The sequence below is a fragment of the Myotis yumanensis genome, unplaced genomic scaffold (assembly GCF_028538775.1).
Source record: "Myotis yumanensis isolate MYYU_CA2020_CCGP unplaced genomic scaffold, mMyoYum1.0.hap1 SCAF_3, whole genome shotgun sequence".
NCBI lineage: Eukaryota > Metazoa > Chordata > Mammalia > Chiroptera > Vespertilionidae > Myotis > Myotis yumanensis.
This window is the reverse complement of record NW_027223754.1, coordinates 164895931-164913167: the sequence shown is the minus strand read 5'-3', so window position 1 is coordinate 164913167 and position 17237 is coordinate 164895931. Positions and strand designations below refer to the sequence as shown.

At 40.5% G+C, this 17237-nt stretch overlaps 1 protein-coding gene across 4 annotated transcripts in view; it reads right to left on the bottom strand.

The window, feature by feature from the left end:
• Positions 1–16883, bottom strand: part of RACGAP1 (Rac GTPase activating protein 1) — a 31790-nt gene extending 14907 nt beyond the window's left edge. The window contains exons 1-2 of one of the 4 annotated variants that reach the window (XM_070407767.1): positions 16787–16883; positions 6623–6711 (exon numbers count right to left, since the gene is read on the bottom strand). In XM_070407767.1, coding sequence (XP_070263868.1) covers positions 6623–6707 — 85 coding nt within the window. In that variant the 5' untranslated portion in view covers positions 6708–6711; positions 16787–16883. Of the gene's footprint in view, positions 1–6622; positions 6712–16737 lie in introns of all 4 variants that reach the window. The other 3 variants (XM_070407766.1, XM_070407768.1, XM_070407769.1) reach the window with 3 other exon arrangements.
• Positions 16884–17237: the final 354 nt, after the last annotated feature.

The window sequence follows — 17237 nt, the reverse complement described above, 5'->3', positions numbered from 1 at the left end:
TTGGGGCAGCTGTCACACACCAGGACAGTTACAGCTATAAAACAAAGCAGCCTCCTTTAGAGTCACTCATTGCTGTGCCAGAGAGATGCTAAACAGCAAATTCAAATGTAACTGTTGTAGTATGCTCCAGTAGATGTAGATTAATATTACAGCTGTCTAGGCCTGCAATTCCATTCAGCTATATAATTATACAAATATTGATTTGGAAGTAAAGAGCCAATTTGCTGTTTAACACTGCCCTGAAGGGTATATAAACATTCCAGTTAGAAAGATACAGGAAGAGAAGACCTACTAGATTTGGGTGGGTCACTGATAGCAGAGTGCGGATTCTCTTCAAATGTCTGCAAAGACAGCCCCACTTCCAAGGCAGCACCTCAAAGCATGAAAACCCTAGTGGCATTCATTCTTATCATCTCTATCGGCAAAGACTTTTTTTCCACAATGCCTTACTATTTCCAGTTAACCTCAATCTATCTATAAGCATCACTTTTCACCAATATCAATGGAGGAAGTTTCAAAGGTGTACATCTGTTGGTCAAACTAACCCAGTTTACAGCTGAAACTAGGCCAAATTTACACAAGGAGAGCAGATTTTTAGGTAGTAGGAGCACTTTTCCTATTTGAATTTAACTTAAGAGCACAGAAACAATATAGTCTCCTTTTAAAACAATTTTAATAATTTGACTAAATTTCAAACTTACAAATTAAAATTAGGCTACCAATTCAATCTATAGAAATCAAGTCTTACAAATAAGGAAACTATAGTTTTTAGCCAACAAAAGATTTTAGCAAAACAAGATAGTATGATCTAGTTATCTTAGACAATGCAAATAACAAAGACCAAATATATATATGTATATATGCATGCATATATTATTATTATTATGTATATAATAATATATATATTATTACAATTCAAATGGTTTTAAAAGATATGCTGGTTTAGTTAATAATTTGGAACATTATTAAGGGCTAATTTTCCTGCTTAATTTAAAGAAAACAACAATATATCCTTTTATAAATTTAACAGTTTCAACACTATAGATTCACAAGGAAGAAAATTAAAAACGAGCCCAGCCTGTATGGCTCAATAATTGATCATTGACCCAGGAACCAAGAGATCACTGATTCCCAGGTCAGGACACATGCCCGAGCTGTGGGCTCGATTCCCAGTAGGAGTGTATGCAGGAGGCAACTGATCGATGATGTTCCTCTCTCATCAATGTTTCTATCTCTCTATCCCTCTTCCTTCCTCTTTCTAAAACTCAATAAAAACATATTTTAAAAAAACACACGCAAAAAAAACCCCAAAGCTGGTTCTTAGCCATGTTCACTCTGGTAATCATTAAGTAGTACACTTATGATTTGTGTATTTTCCTGATGTATGTAATACTTCAATTTCAAAAAATAAAGAATAAGAAACACACTTTTCAACTACAGTCTAAAAACTTTCTACCTCCACTCTGTGGTCAATTAAATGTTTCTAAATGTAGCTGTACATACACACACAAATATTTAAGAAATTAAAAAACAAATTGAGAACAAAAAGATTTCCATTTGACCTAATTTTGCTGGTTTGTTTATTCTTTGGGATATTCCTTTTTTTTCTTTCTATAATTCTTTATTGTTGAAAGTATTACATATGTCCCCTTTTTTGAGATATTCCTTAATAAGTCTTATTAAATTTTGGTTTTTAGCCCTGGCCAGTGTGGCTCTGTTGTTTGGGTGCTGGTTCAATTCTGGTCAAGACACATGCCCAGGCTGCAAGCTTGATCCCAGGTAGGAGGTGTGCGGGAGGCAGCCATGTCAGTGTTTCACTCTCAACATCGATGTTTCTCTCTCTCTCTCTCTCCCTATCACTCTCTCTAAAAATCAATTAAAATATTTTAAAAACTAAAAATAATGAAATGATCAACCGAAGAACTTGTATGCATATATGCATAACCCATGGACACAGACAACAGGGTGGTAAAGACCTGGGGTGGGAGGCAGAGCAGACTAGAAGGGGTGAATAGGGGAAAAACAGGGAACATATGTAATATTTCCAACAATAAAGATTTAAAAAATTAATAAAAATAAGTAATAAATTAATAAATAAAATTTAGGTCTTAATTCTTGTTCATTGTTAATTGACATACATTACAGGTCTCATTGCAATGGCACTCCAAATAAAGTATCAATTTCAAGGGAAAAGTTCCTATTTTAATAGTACAAATTATTAAATTACTACTGGTTCAACTTAGTTTGTTAGACCAAAACCATAACATGTGCATACATGACTGATTACCTTTTTTTTTAATCCTCCCCTGAGGACATGCTTAGAGAGAGGAAGGGGGTAGGGGGAAAAGGGAGAGGGGGAGAGGGAGAGAGAGAGAGAGAGAGAGAGAGAAACATCGATCAACTGCCTTCCCTATACACCCCAACTGAGGGATCAAACCCACAACCCAGGTATGTGCCTGACCAGGAATCGAACCAGCAACCTTTCAGTGCACAGAACACTCAACCAACTGAGTCACTCCAGCCAGGCCAAGTTATTACTGTTAAGTACAATTCTGTTATAAACTAAGTTTGTTATAAAGGGTCAAAAAGGCCCTTTAGACCACAGACAGGGAAAAATTCTGATGTTGGAGGAGATCAACAAACATGGCCTTTTCTCCCCCAGTTTGTGAATCACAATTCGACTTCATACCAGCCTGTCATGAAGTACACATTCAAATGATTTATTAAATTCAAACTATCTCCTTAAAAAAAACAAGGACATATTAAATTCAATTAACAAAAAGGAGAAAGGAAAAGAGAAATTTCCTTAAAACAAATTGAGGATAATCTTTGATTCATTAAAAAAAAAAATTAGGGTTTGGTTCATAATTCAGCAAACAGATTAAAGCAATTCAGAAATCTCTTCTCAGTTCACTCCTCTTGGGACCTTTGTTATTGGGCCCTTTATCTTACCTACTGTTCTCAAAGATTCTTCTTTTTATTTTTTAAATATATTTTTATTGATTTCAGAGAAGAAGGGAGAGGGAAAAAGAGATAGAAACATCAATGATGAGAAAGAATCAATGATTGGCTGCCTCCAGCACCCCACCTACTGGGGATCGAGCCCGCAACCCCGGCATGTGCCCTTGACCAGAATTGAACCCGGGACCCTTCAGTCCACAGGCCAATGCTCTATCCACTGAGCCAAACCAGTGAGGGTCCTTGAAGCTTCTTAAGGGCAATGACCCCGTGTCTCTTTTGCTCTTTTATCACTAGTGCCTAGCACTTTGCCTACCACATAGTAGGCATTTAAATATTTATTGAATGGCCGAAACCGGTTTGGCTCAGTGGATGGAGCGTCGGCCTGCGGACTGAAGGGTTCCGGGTTCGATTCCGGTCAAGGGCATGTACCTGGGTTGTGGGCACATCCCCAGTGGGAGATGTGCAGGAGGCAGCTGATCGATGTTTCTCTCTCATCGATGTTTCTAACTCTCTATCTCTCTCCCTTCCTCTCTGTAAGAAATCAATAAAATATATTTTAAAAAAATAAATAAATAAATATTTATTGAATGAATGAATAAATGAAGAATTGCTGTTCAGATCAAATTTAAATTCCAGGGATCCAAGCCCACCTTACCAATCTAATAATAAAGTAATAAATTAATAAATAAATAAAAAAAACTAAGTTTTTAGAACACACAACACCCTCTTCCTAACTAACCCAGTTTATCCCTGCCCTCAGAACAGACCCATGCTCCTTTCTGCCTTCTCATTTGTGATCAAGCTATGCACTCCAAATGAAATGCCCTACCTATTCTTCTTTATTTACCCATTTTTCTAGTCCCATCTGCTCTTTCCTAATTTGTTTGCTCCACATTAAATTTTTCTCGACTTCCCACAAGCATATATTCTGATACTTGTACTGTCTTCGTTTCATGAGAAAGAATCCTGTCTCTGAAACTTAAATACCATAATCTTCTTGAAGACAGGTACCACATCACATACACTTCAGTATCGCCTACTGTATAGCATAGCACAAACCTAGTATGGTACTGGAATACAATAGGCACCTAATAAATACTGTTATGTTTATTCCTAATTTACACACCAACAACATCAAAAAATTCAGGCAGCCCAGCTGGTGTGGCTCAGTGGTTGAGCATCAACCTATGAACCAGGGGGTAACCGTTCGATTCCCCGTCAGAGCACATGCCTGGGTTGTGAGCTCAAACCCTAGTGTGGGGCATGCTGGAGGCAGCCAATCAATGATTCTCTCTCATCATTGATGTTTCTCTCTCTCCTTCTCCCTTCTTCTCTGAAATCAATAAATATATATTTTTTTTAAAAAGAATTCAGGCAGTTCATAATAAAATAAAGATAAAAATCATGGTGACTGGGGAAAACAAAGATAACAAAATACATAGGCCATTAAAGTCATTTTATCTGAATATTAACCTTCACTCTGATCTTTCAATAACCTTGGACTTAGCTTTAAAAAAAAAGACTACACAATAAGGAGAAAGAAGAATGAAGTTATGATGAAACTCAAGAATAAAGAGTTGGGATGCCTGGGCATGGGAGGAATTCCTAGTGTCAAAGAAAAGGACAGAGACTAGGGTGGTTGAAGAAAAGAGATTCTACAGTCTAGAAAACACTGAGCCACTTCAGTTCCTCAAGAGTCAACATTCCAAGTTAGGGATTTAAGAGGGAGACAAAACATACCTCTTTTTTATAACATAAATCAATGGGAAGGTATAAATTTGCTTATAAAATAAGGGTATCTGTAAAAATAAATACCTTGCATATTCTTGGTATAACTACTTCCAAAGTATTTTCACAACTAGTATCTCATTTTATCCCCAATCTTCACAGAACTCCCACAAAGACAGACATTTAAATTCATATTTTACAGATAAAGAGACACAGAAATAACTATTAAAAGTCAGCATAGTTATTGAGACTTCAAACTTCAGATTCCTCTCTCTGCCCCCACATCTACCAGCTGCCTCCTCCTAGAGATCTTATTCTCACAATCTCTTCTACCCATTTCCCCTTATTTCCATCTTCACACCATCCCAGTTAGGACTCCCGTTGGCTTTCCTGAGCAATGGCAACCATGTCTTATCATTCTCCCAGCCTCCACCTCTGCCAGGGTAATCTTCCAAAAGTACAGCTCTGAGTATGTCACTGCACCTTACTCCTATTCCCACCAACCCACACCCTCTTGCCTCCATTCAAGCTGTTCCCCTGACCCTAAATGCCCTATTTCATCTCTGTCTGTTGGGATCCTACCCTACATATAAGGCTCAACTCAAACCCTACTTTTCTCCATTAAGCCATTTAGTCACCCCTTTCCCTCAACTCAACATGTGCTAGAGGTTGTGATAGGTTCTCACTAAATATCTGCTGAATGAACCTGAATTTTAAGGTCTATTCAATACTCCTCCCCACTAGACTCCAAAGTTATCTATCTTCTGAGATGATGTGATCTCAAAAAGAAGCCTAATTAGTATGCCATCATGGTTACTGAGCTGGTACCAGATGATAGGGTCATGTAACAGCTATTAGGGAGAGAAAATAGAATGTTGTTTTGAAAGGCCTGTAAGTGGATAAGAGCTATTAAAAACATCAATCAAATTGAAGGAAATATTGAATGGCATAAGCAAGATGTCATTACTAAATACAGTAGGGATTTTTTTTAAGTTTAAGACATAGTTCTTACATTACTTTATATATATTTTTATTTTATTTTATTACTTTTTTTTTTTTTTTTACAGAGAGGAAGGGAGAGGGAGAGTTAGAAACATCGATGAGAGAGAAACATCGATCAGCTGTCTCCTGCACACTCCCTACTGGGGAAATACCTGCAACCAAGGTACATGCCCTTGACCGGAATCAAACCCAGGACCCTTCAGTCCACAGGCCGACGCTCTATCACTGAGCCAAACCGGTCAGGGCTACATTACTTTTTAGCAATGAGGCTGACTTAAGAGCAACACTTACTAAATTAAGTATCAATAAAAATCTGAAATAGGAGAGGATGGCAACACAAAGAGAAGCTGGTATAGCATATTTCCAGATCACTTAAGTCTGTGCTACCAGCCCCACCTTCCTTTCTCACTAATCTGCTTCACAGATGACTGTTTTATTACCACCTCTTTTTTTTCCCTAGCTCTCTACCCAATCTCAACCCTTTATTACTAAACATCAAATACATGAAGTAGGTAAAAGCAGATGAATAATTACTCCAAAAAGGTTGTAACATTTTTCTCTTCTTCAATTGAAAATGTTCTTTAGAACACAGGGAAAGCCCAGGATAAAAAATGTAGACAACTACTCTCTAAAGAAAAAAAGCAACATCTTTGAAAATTCAGATTTTGCCCAGTTCATGGTACAAAAATGAAACTGGCAACTACTTAGTAGAAAAAAAGTCTGGATAAAACCCATTTAAGAACTACAGAAAAAGTGACCATTTAGAATAAGTGTCCACTAAGCTTTAACCATGGATAAGTGACCATCACTTTCTTTTTAGGAAACCCAAATAAAAAACAAGTTTCAGATTGGAAGGTACTGTTCAGCGCTGTAGAAAACCCAAGTCTGAAATGCTTTCTCTCTTCACACAGGCCAACTCAGAATGACTTACGGAGTTCATTTCCTTCACTGAGAATCTCCACCCGGCGTACAAGCTGCTCAAACAGATTCCGCAAATTCAGCATTGTAGTCTCCATCTTTCTGCCAAGAAATCAAATATACATTAGGGGTCCTGCCTTCTCCCCCAGACAAAAGATTCAGTTGCAATCCAGTACAGTCATCAGTGACTAACATCTGGTCTCTTCTATTTGTAGCTACCATTATAAGAATCACAAGTCAACAATTTGTGTAATCCTTATTATAAAAACAAAGTTGGAATGTTTAATACTCATTTGAAAATAAGAACAGCATTTCAGACCTCTGATTATAATACCCTCTTCCTGCCTACTGCTTTTCCTCCACTCTGCAATCACCACAGAGCTGAGAGGAAAGCAATTAGGGACAAGCATGTCTGTTGATTACTAGGTGACCAAATACAAAATGTGGTTCTTAGTCAAGCATATTGATTAATAACACTTCTACCACTTTAATCCTTCTGGACACTTAAGACCCTCAAGATAACTTAAAGGTTTATTTTTAATTTCATTTTTAGCTAGTACCCCTGTTGCATCTGCCTTTTAAAACGCAGGACATGGTCAGCATATTTCCTACCAACAGCACAGATGACGTCACACAAGTGATTAAGTGGGGAAATCGCCAGCTCAGCAGCACAAGAATTATTTCTGTAATGCAGGGCTCTCTGCTAGACTGCGTGCAGGGACTATGTCTAATAAATTTATACTAAGTATAGGCAAAAGCTTATGTTATACCACATTCTGGCATCAAGGAGACAATACACCACCTTCACAGTTAGAAGGGCAAAGGAAAAATCATTTGCTACTGTGTTCAGTATGGTGAATTTCAGGCTTGGTATTTCCCCCAAAGACCTGCTGATATTACATTAGAATGGTGTCCTTACTAGCAGTTCTGCTCCAAATAGACTTTAACTGGGAACACTTTGAGAAAATAAGCTCTTCATTTAACAGTCCAGAAAGACATCAACTAGATATTACATAAACAATCAAGAAAATAAAAAAAATCAAAATTCATATAAAAGCTGAACGTCTTAAGAAATACCATTAAAGGATTATTATGTTTCATCTAATTACCTCTTCAACATTCTAGTCCAGGTCCTTATTTCATACTCTAAATAAAATTTGAAGAACTCTTTTATGAAGGTTTAGCGATTTTATAATGTTTATAAGATTATGCCATATGCTATGAGGGCAAGAAAGAAAAAGAAAACCACAAAGAACAAAAGAATATATAAAGATATTTTCTATTAAATGCTACAGAATTATTCATTTGTACTTTGTATGATGATTGCTCTAATAGTAAAAAAGCTTTCAATTCCAAGCTTGGATGCAATATATACCTGAACTAGGGCTGGAAACCAAGATTTTCAAATGGCAATGTATCTGTTCCAAGCTACATGATCACAGCTAGCTGCTAAGCAACCAGACCAACAAATTTATTACAAAGATCTTTCTCTAAACTAAGAACAAAACTAAAATAATAGCATTGAAACTGGCAGGAAGATATCGGAAGTCATGGAGAAGCCCAAGGATTTAACAATATGACAAAACAGGCAAATACATTCAAATGCTACGGGAAAGAAGCAAGAATAGGGCATTCAGGACCCTACTCAAATGATTTCCTTTGGCTCCCTGTAAAAATGGAAGATACTGATCACTTTTAATATGGGATATTGATTTCTATCATTTCAGCATTCATCTGTATATTCTGGGACTATAAGCTCAGCACCTAGGAAAACTGACCAAGAATGCAAAAAAGGAGTATTTCACAGTTCAACTAGGGTACTAAAAACTGGTTGTTAAAAAAAATTTTTTTCAGTAAGTTTTTATGTCTTAAATGACAATACAATAACCTGATCTTTTGCTCCTTTATAAGAAATCCTCACATTTTCTCAAGTTCCTCTAGTCCATTATTCTTCTTTCCTATGTTTTTTTTTTTATGCATATCACTTCCTAGAGCAAGGGTTTAGAGGAGGTACTCTCTTAAAAACACAACCTAATTCCTGAAAAGTCTCTAAGGACACAGAGAACCTACCTAGGGACATCTCCTCATCATAGTAACTGTTATCTCATAAAACTACCTCAGTCTACACTGTTCTCCTAATACGATGCCTAGTGCCTAGGTACAGTGGTTGGCAAACTGCGGCTCACAAGTCACATGCGGCTCTTTGGCCCCTTGAGTATGGCTCTTCCACAAAATACCACGTGCGGGCGCACACGTACAGTGCGATTGAAACTTTGTGGCCCAGGCGCAGAAGTTGGTTTTCGGCCTGGGCTAGTCTATTTTGAAGAAGTGGTGTTAGAAGAAGTGGGGGGTGTTGGTCGGCCGGGCAAGGGGAGACGTGAGACATGGTGCAGGTGGGCCGGGCTGCGGGATACGCAGCGCGGGGGAGGTGCCAAATATCAACAGTACTTAAACTATACAGGTAGGTTAGTAACAATGTACCTACCTATAAAGTTTAAGTTTAAAAAATTTGGCTCTCAAAAGAAATTTCAATCGTTGTACTGTTGATATTTGGCTCTGTTGACTAATGAGTTTGCTGACCACTGGCCTAGGAAATAGTTGTTTAACTGTACTTCCAGTGCTGTACAGTGGGGCCTTGACTTACGAGTGTCCCGACTAACGAGTTTTTCGAGATACGAGCCGTCTCTCGGCCGCTTTTTTGCTTTGAGTTGCGAGCTAAAATTCGGGTTACGAGCCAGCTTCAGACACCCCACCGCTAGTTGGCGCAGCGAACGTCAAAGTGAACGCCACAACATCAGCCCAGCATCACGTGTCTCACTCGTTCACTTTTTGATTTGACATACGAGTAATTTGAGTTACGAGCTCCGTCACGGAACGAATTAAACTCGTAAGTCAAGGCCCCACTGTATTGTAAAACAGCAGAGGTAACCCTAACTCTGTCAGACTATCATAGTCTCTGGATTTAGAATTCTAGTTTTACAAATAGTTTGATTATGAATTTTTCTCTATTCTTCTCTCTCAACACCAGACATTCCTTTAGTTCAATCCTCCAACCTCTTAAAAAATGTATCGAACTATTCCACTTTAATCATTACATCTCTACAGGCTACTCACTCATTTATCTCACCAGCCCTACCCTCTCTCCTAATGCCAACTCAGCAGCTATCAATTTGCTTGGGAGCCCCAGATGTTGGGCTTGATTCTGAGATAGTATTCAATCTTATACCCTCATATACATAAAGTAAAAAAAAAAAAGTTACATTACAGTAAGCTAAGATTATTGAAGAAAAAAATTTATAAATTTACTGTAGCCCCGTGCTTATAAAGTCTACAGTAGTGTATAGTAATGTCCTAAGCCCTCACATTCACCCACTCACTGACTCACCCAGAGCAACTTCCAGTTCTGCGAGCTCCATTCATGATAAGTGCCCTATATGGGTGTACCATTTTTATCTTTTACACCACACTTTTACTGTAACTTTTCTGTTTAGATATACAAATAGTTACCATTGTGTTACAACTGCCTATAGTATTCAGTACAGTACCATGCGGTATAGGCTTGACTTTATTATCAATTACCCTATCCACTGACCTACCCTATCCTACTGACTCCCAATTTTGATTCCTTATTTTATCATTCTCCCAGTCACTCAGTTCCAAATCTCAGAATCACCTAAAGTTAGTTCCTTCCTTATAAGTATAATCACCAAACCTGTGCATTCTTCTCTCATGTGTATTATAACCATCCTCTCATCACATGCAGGTCATCATCACTCACTTCACCTGATCTTTCCCCCAATGCTTTACTTAATTGGCACTCAGACACATATACCTTGCACTTTAGCATGTATGTCCCATCCCAGGTAAACTGTAAATTCAAGAACAGAAACCTTACATTTGGCACTATTGTACGTACACTCAGTATCCTATCTAATAATAGACAAACATGGTAATTAACCGTACCTCTGACACGCTTCCCATTGGCTAATCAGGGTGATATGCAAATTAACTGCCAACCAAGATGGCGGCCAGCAGCCCGGCAGCTGAAGGGAACAGGAGGCTTGCTTGCTCCAGTGATGGAGGAAGCCAAGGTTCCCTGCCTGCCGCTGCCGGCCTCTGAGCTGCACTCTAAGAAACAATGTTGCAATTATAGAAGCTAAACAAACCCCAGAAACCTGCTTTTAGCCAGCCAGCCTCGGAGCTGGAGCTGCAACAGTGTTTCAATTATAGAAGCCAAACAAACCCAGATACCTGCTTTCAGCAGCTGAGGTCTCAGAGCTGGAGCCGAGCCTCAGAGCTAAAGCCGGCTCTCAGTTCCAGTGACAGCCATAGAAGGTAAATAAATCCCAGAATAAAAAAATAAAAAAAAAAGAGAGAGAGGTTGGGAGCTTCAGTCACCCGCCAGCCTGAAAACGGCCCTCAGCCCCTCACCCAGACTGGCCAGGCACCCCAGTGGGGACCCTCTCCCCGAAGGGGGTGTGACCAGCTGCAAACAGCCATCATCCCCTCATCCAGGCTGGCCAGGCACCCAAGCGGGACCCCCACCCTGATCTGGGACACCCTTCAGGGCAAACCAGCCGGCCCCCACCCGTGCACCAGGCCTCTATCCTATATAGTAAAAGGGTAATATGCAAACTGACCTTAACAGAAGGACTGGGAATGACTGGTCACTATGACACATACTGACCACCAGGGAGCAGACGCTCAATGCAGGAGCTGCCCCCTGGTGGTCAGTGCGCTCTCACATGGGAGGAGCTCTGCTCAGCCACAAGCCAAGCTGATGGCTGCCAGTACAGCGGTGGTGGTGGGAACCTCTCCTGCCTCCTCAGCAGCGCTAAGGATGTCCTACTGCAGTTTAGGCCTGCTCCCCACTGGTAAGTGGACATCCCCCGAGGGCTGCCGGGCTGCCAGAGGGATGTCTGATTGCCATCTTAGGCCCAATCCCTCAGGGAGCGGGCCTAAGCCAGCAGGTGGTCATTCCCTGAAGGGTCCCAGACTGCGAGAGGGCATAGGCCGAGCTGAGGGACCCCCCCCCCCATGCACAAATTTTTGTGCACCGGGCCTCTAGTTTAAAAATATTGACAAAAGTCAGAGAACACACACACACATACATACATACATACACACCCAGTCATCACTCTATTGTCAAAAGAATTTCCATTCTACATGAACATCAACGTAGAACATCCATTCTACGTGTAATATAGATTTTTTTTTTTTTATGTTAAAAGGGGGCAGGGCAAAGCCCTGGGATAAATTCTTAGTTCTTCTATTTACCAGTAGTATAACTTTGGGTGAGTCACTTAATTTCTGAGACATATCTATAAATAGGAACACTAATACTTGTCCTAGTTACCTCACAGAATATTATCAATTAATGTTGTTAAAAGTTTTATAATGTATAGCCTAGGCAGTGTGGCTCTATGGTTGAGCTTCAGCCTATGAACCAGGAGGTCCGGGCACATGCCCAGGTTACGGGCTGGATCCCCAATGGGAGGCCTGCAGGAGGCAGCTGATCAATGATTCTCTCTCATTATTGATGTTTCTATCTCCTCTCCCTCTCCCTTTCTCTCTGAAATCAATAAAAATAAATAAAAGTTGTATAAATGTATAAATTGAACCTTATCATAAAAATACAGGGTATTATTATAGTACATATGAAATTTTTGTTTTTGCTTTGGTCTGACAGTTATTTACACTATAGAACAGTAATTACAAAATTATAGCTGGACCCCAGACCAAGAAGAATGGGGGATAGCAAAATCTGACCAGTTCTAGGCTCGTTTTTTTTTTTTTTTTTTTTTTTTTTTTTTTTTTTTTTAAATATTTTTTATTGATTTTTTACAGAGAGAAAGGGAGAGAAATAGAGAGTTAGAAACATCGATGAGAGAGAAACATCGATCAGCTGCCTCCTGCACATCTCCCACTGGGGATGTGCCCACAACCAAGGCACATGCCCTTGACCGGAATCGAACCTGGGACCTTCCAGTCCGCAGGCCGATGTTCTATCCACTGATCTAGGCTCGTTTTTAAACAAGCTGTTCTAAATGAGGCTTATAGTGTACAAGAGGTCTTTTGTTTTGTTTTTTAAATATATTTTATTGATTTTTTTTACAGAGAGAAAGGGAGAGGGATAGAGAGTTAGAAACATTGATGAGAGAGAAACATCGATCAGCTGCCTCCTGCACACTCCCCACTGGGTATGTGCCCAAAACCAAGGTACATGCCCTTGACCAGAATTGAACCTGGGACCCTTGAGTCCGCAGGCCGGCGCTCTATCCACTGAGCCAAACTGGTTAGGGCTGTATAAGAGTTTTTCCTCTAACATAGGTTTATTTAGGATAATAATAAAATAAAAAAAAACAGCACTAGGAAAATATAATTCTCTTTTCTTTAGACACTAGGGACCATCATTCATTTTTACTAAAGTTCTATAGAAGTGACTCTCAGGAATTAAAAACTTTTATAGAGGACTAAATATCTTTTTGCATCAGTTCTAGGTAACTATGATATCGCAGCCAAATTGTATCTCGAAAAGTTAAAAATTACTCATCCTATTCAATGTCCATTGAAAATGGCTTTAATTTTCCTCCTGGGTCACATTTTTACCCTTATGAGTACTTCTTTATTTCTCCCCCTTTATTATTTAGTTCCATAGCTAGGAGATACACTAATGTGAAAGGAAACAAAAACAATGTCATATTGTAGTACATTGCTTTGCAGCTGTAAAACAGCTGTCACTTTTCACCACAGAGGCAGCTGCCTTTTGGGAAAGCTGAAATGATCCCTGTGTGGAGCAAGGAAATCAGTTTGTAGAGCACTTTAAGCAAAAAGGTGCTAGAAAATCTCAGCTGTTATTGATGAGAAGCCCCAGAGGTGGAGAAGTCATTGCTACAGATTCCCAATCTGTGAGTATCCCTAAGGGAGCAATTGTGCATCACCGGGAAAGAGTCTCAGCCTGATGTGATTGCTTTGAGTCCCCAATTTAATTTCAATCACCCAGCCAAGAGACAGACATCGTCTGTCCTTCAGAATAACAGACTACTACAGATCTTTACTGCAGCGTATCCTGGGGAAAGGCTCTATCCTCTTCTTCCTCCCCCTACAAATAACATTATTAAGAGACCTATACATCATGTGTTTTAGATGCATCAAGGGTGTTAAATATTGTAAGCCAAAGCAATGGGAGATTGCCTGAATTTTTCAGGAAGAGTTTTAATGAAAAACATTCTCACAAACATTACTAAATCTGGAGATCCCCAAGAAATCAACAATATAGGTTCTCTGCTGCCAAGGAAAACCATTCCCCAAAAGAGTCTCAATACTATAGAATCCTTTTATATGAAAGCATTTCTTTTCCTCAAATGTCCAGTTTCTGCTTCACCATATCAAAAGCCGCTATACAGCCCGGCCCGTGTAGCTCAGTGGTTGAGTGTCAACCTATGAACCAGGAGGTCACGGTTCGATTCCCAGCCAGGGCACATGCCCAAGTTGCAGGCTCGATCCCCAGTAGGGGGCCTGCAGGAGGCAGCCCATCAATGATTTTCTCTCATCACTGATATTTCTCTCTCTCTCCCCCTCTCCTTTCCTCTCTGAAATCAATTAAAAAATATATATATTTTCAAAAAGCCTCTATACAACTGGCAGGCAGAAGGAATATCTTGAAAACAAATGTTTTTATGAGCAAATCAATTGCACAAAGAGTAAATAGACCATCCTCGGGCCAACATGAATGAAAACCAAAGAAAGGGACGAGTTGAATTATTTTTCAGAAAATTATTACCAGTTCAATATATTGTTCTCCTTTTTTCTTCTGTGAATTCCCTTTATGAAGTGCTCCATTCTTCAACATCTAGTATAAGTCTTATCAATTCACCAAAGCATTCCCTAACCATTTCAGTCCAAAATGATCTCTTCTTTATCTACAATATTTATTTAGCAAATATAAAACACTGCATCATATTGTTAATCTTCTATGTTCAAAAAAATTTAATTTTTAATAGTGAAACTAAAGCCTCACCACCCTAAATAACTATATGTACCTCCTTATCTAATCTTTGCCCATTATGCTCAAATTAATTTCATAAAAATTACAATCACAGATTGTACATAATTTTGTGTTTTGCTTTTTTTCTATCATGTTCCAAAAAGCTGATGGAACAATTATTTGTTTAGCCGTTCTCTTCTTTGGACATTTAGGTAATTTCCAGTTTTCAGTTACATCTGCCTGGAACTTCTTGCAGTCACTCCCTTACCTCCTTCAAGTGTTTATTCAAACATCATTTTCTCAGTGAGGTCTTTCCTAGCCACCCTATTTTATTCCTTACCCAAAGATATGTTTTCTTAACTGATTTTTTAAAAAATATGTTTTTTATTGATTTCAGAGAGAGGAAGGGAGAGAGAGAGAGAATCATCAATGATGAGTGAGAATTATTGATCGGCTGCCTCCTGCATCCCCCCTACTGGGGATCGCCCGAAATCCTGGCATGTGCCCTGCCCAGGAATCTGACGGTGAGTTCCTGGTTCATAGGTCAACACTCAGTTAAGCAGCCGGGCTTAATTGATTTTGATGGTTGCCTCCTGTATGCACAACTACGGATGGAACCCGCAATCTAGGTATGTGCGCTGACCAGGAATCAAACCCACAACCTTCTGGTGTTTGGGATTTCACTCCAACCAATTAAACCACACGGCCAGGGTTAGCCACCCTATTTTAAACTGCAGGCTTTTAAACTCCAACACTTTTCTGCTTTATTTTACTCCAAAGCACTTATCTCCATCTAACAACATACATATTAACTTATTTATTTGGTTTATTGTCTGTCTCCTCAATAGTTTAAGTTCCAAGAAAGCAGAGATTTTTGTCTGTTTTGTTCATGGCGGAGCCCCCGGTGTCCAGTACCTGACACTTGGCAAATGATTAATAAATATTCATTGAAGAAATGACTTGACTATCGCATGGACAGTGCTTTTCTCCGGGTGCCCGTGTTGCTTAGATTTCCAAGGATGGGATTACTATAACAGAGAGTAAAAACCTCTTGTGGCTCTTGATAAATGTTGCCAAAATGTTTTCTAAAAGGGCTGTACTAATTAATGTGCCCACATTACCTTGAACAGTATACCAGCCTACTAGATCCACCACTCAGTTATCTGTTTAGGTTCTATCACCCCCAAGTAAACTGCAAGCCCTTTAAAACCAAGTAAGACTGTCTTGTACTTACATTTTGCACTTCATATTGTTGAATGATTAAGCTATAGGAAAGGCGCCTTTTCAGTAAAGAGAATGATAATGACATTTCTTTAAAAAAAAAAAAAAAAAAGGCTTATCTTCCCACCCACCCCACCTTCCGCCTACAAATGAAATCCTATAGAGTAGTGGTTCTCAACCTTCCTAATGCCGCGACCCTTTAATACAGTTCCTCATGTTGTGGTGATCCCCAACCATACAATTATTTTCGTTGCTACTTCATAACTGTAATGTTGCTACTGTTATGAATCGTAATGTAAATATCTGATATGCAGGATGTATTTTCGTTGTTACAAAGTGAACATAATTAAAGCATAGTGATTAATCACAAAAACAATATGTAATTTTATATGCGTTTTCCGATGGTCTTAGGCGACCCCTGTGAAAGGGTCGTTCCACCCCCAAAGGGGTCGCGACCCACAGGTTGAGAACCGCTGCTCTAGAGAGAACCGCACGGCCTTGTGGTCACTGAGACTAAGAACCAGGGTGGGCAGGACCGGCAGTCACTGCGCGGCCGGCTTACCTAGACCGCCCTCGGGAAGGCTCTCCCGCTCAGCGCCGCGGCCTCTCACACACCAGGGTCCCTCCCTCGGGAAGGATGGGGGTGCCACCCCCAAAACTCCCAAACTCTTATCTAGGGGGCAGCCGGACCCTCGAGGTGGCCCTGGCCTGGTTCAAGCCACCGCCTTGACAAAAAGACGCCTCGGCTGTCTACAGAGCGCGGCGCAGGAGCGAAGTCTACCCCGCCTCCCAGCCGCCACCCCTCCAGGCCGCTCCGGCTCCCGCCCGGCCGGAGTCCCAGTGCAGGGGCTGTGGGTGCCGCCCTCTCACCGGCACCGGCGGGGGCCACGGCTCGCCACTTCCGACGCCCTCCCTCCTACCGCAAATCCAGCGCCACACCGACCTCTCCTCGCAGCCCCCAGAGCCCACCTGGCCGGGTCTCTGGGCCCCACCTGGGTCGCCTTCCGCTTCCCTCTGCGCCGCACCTAACGGCAGAGCAGCTCCGCGCCGCCGGCTCTAGTTTGAAATCCCCCACCAACCAATCACAGAGAAATTTATTCCTCCCGCGCTGGCCCTCTACGCTGCGACGCATGCGCAGCAGGGCCGCGGAGGGGGCGGGGACAGATTTAAGCATGCGCATTCTCATAGAGAGAAGCCAACGGCAGCCATTTTTACTAAGGTCAACAGTTTTAGTTTTTTCCCTTCTGCACGCCATGCTCCTCCGCCCCTCTCCCCCGCCCAAGCCTCTCCTGAAGCCATTTAGGACACCATGTTGACTAAGGGCAAGTGATAGTTACTGAGTACAAATTTTTTTTAAATATTTTTTTATTGATTTCAGAGAGGAAGGGAAAAGAAGAGAGCAACAGAAACATCAATGATG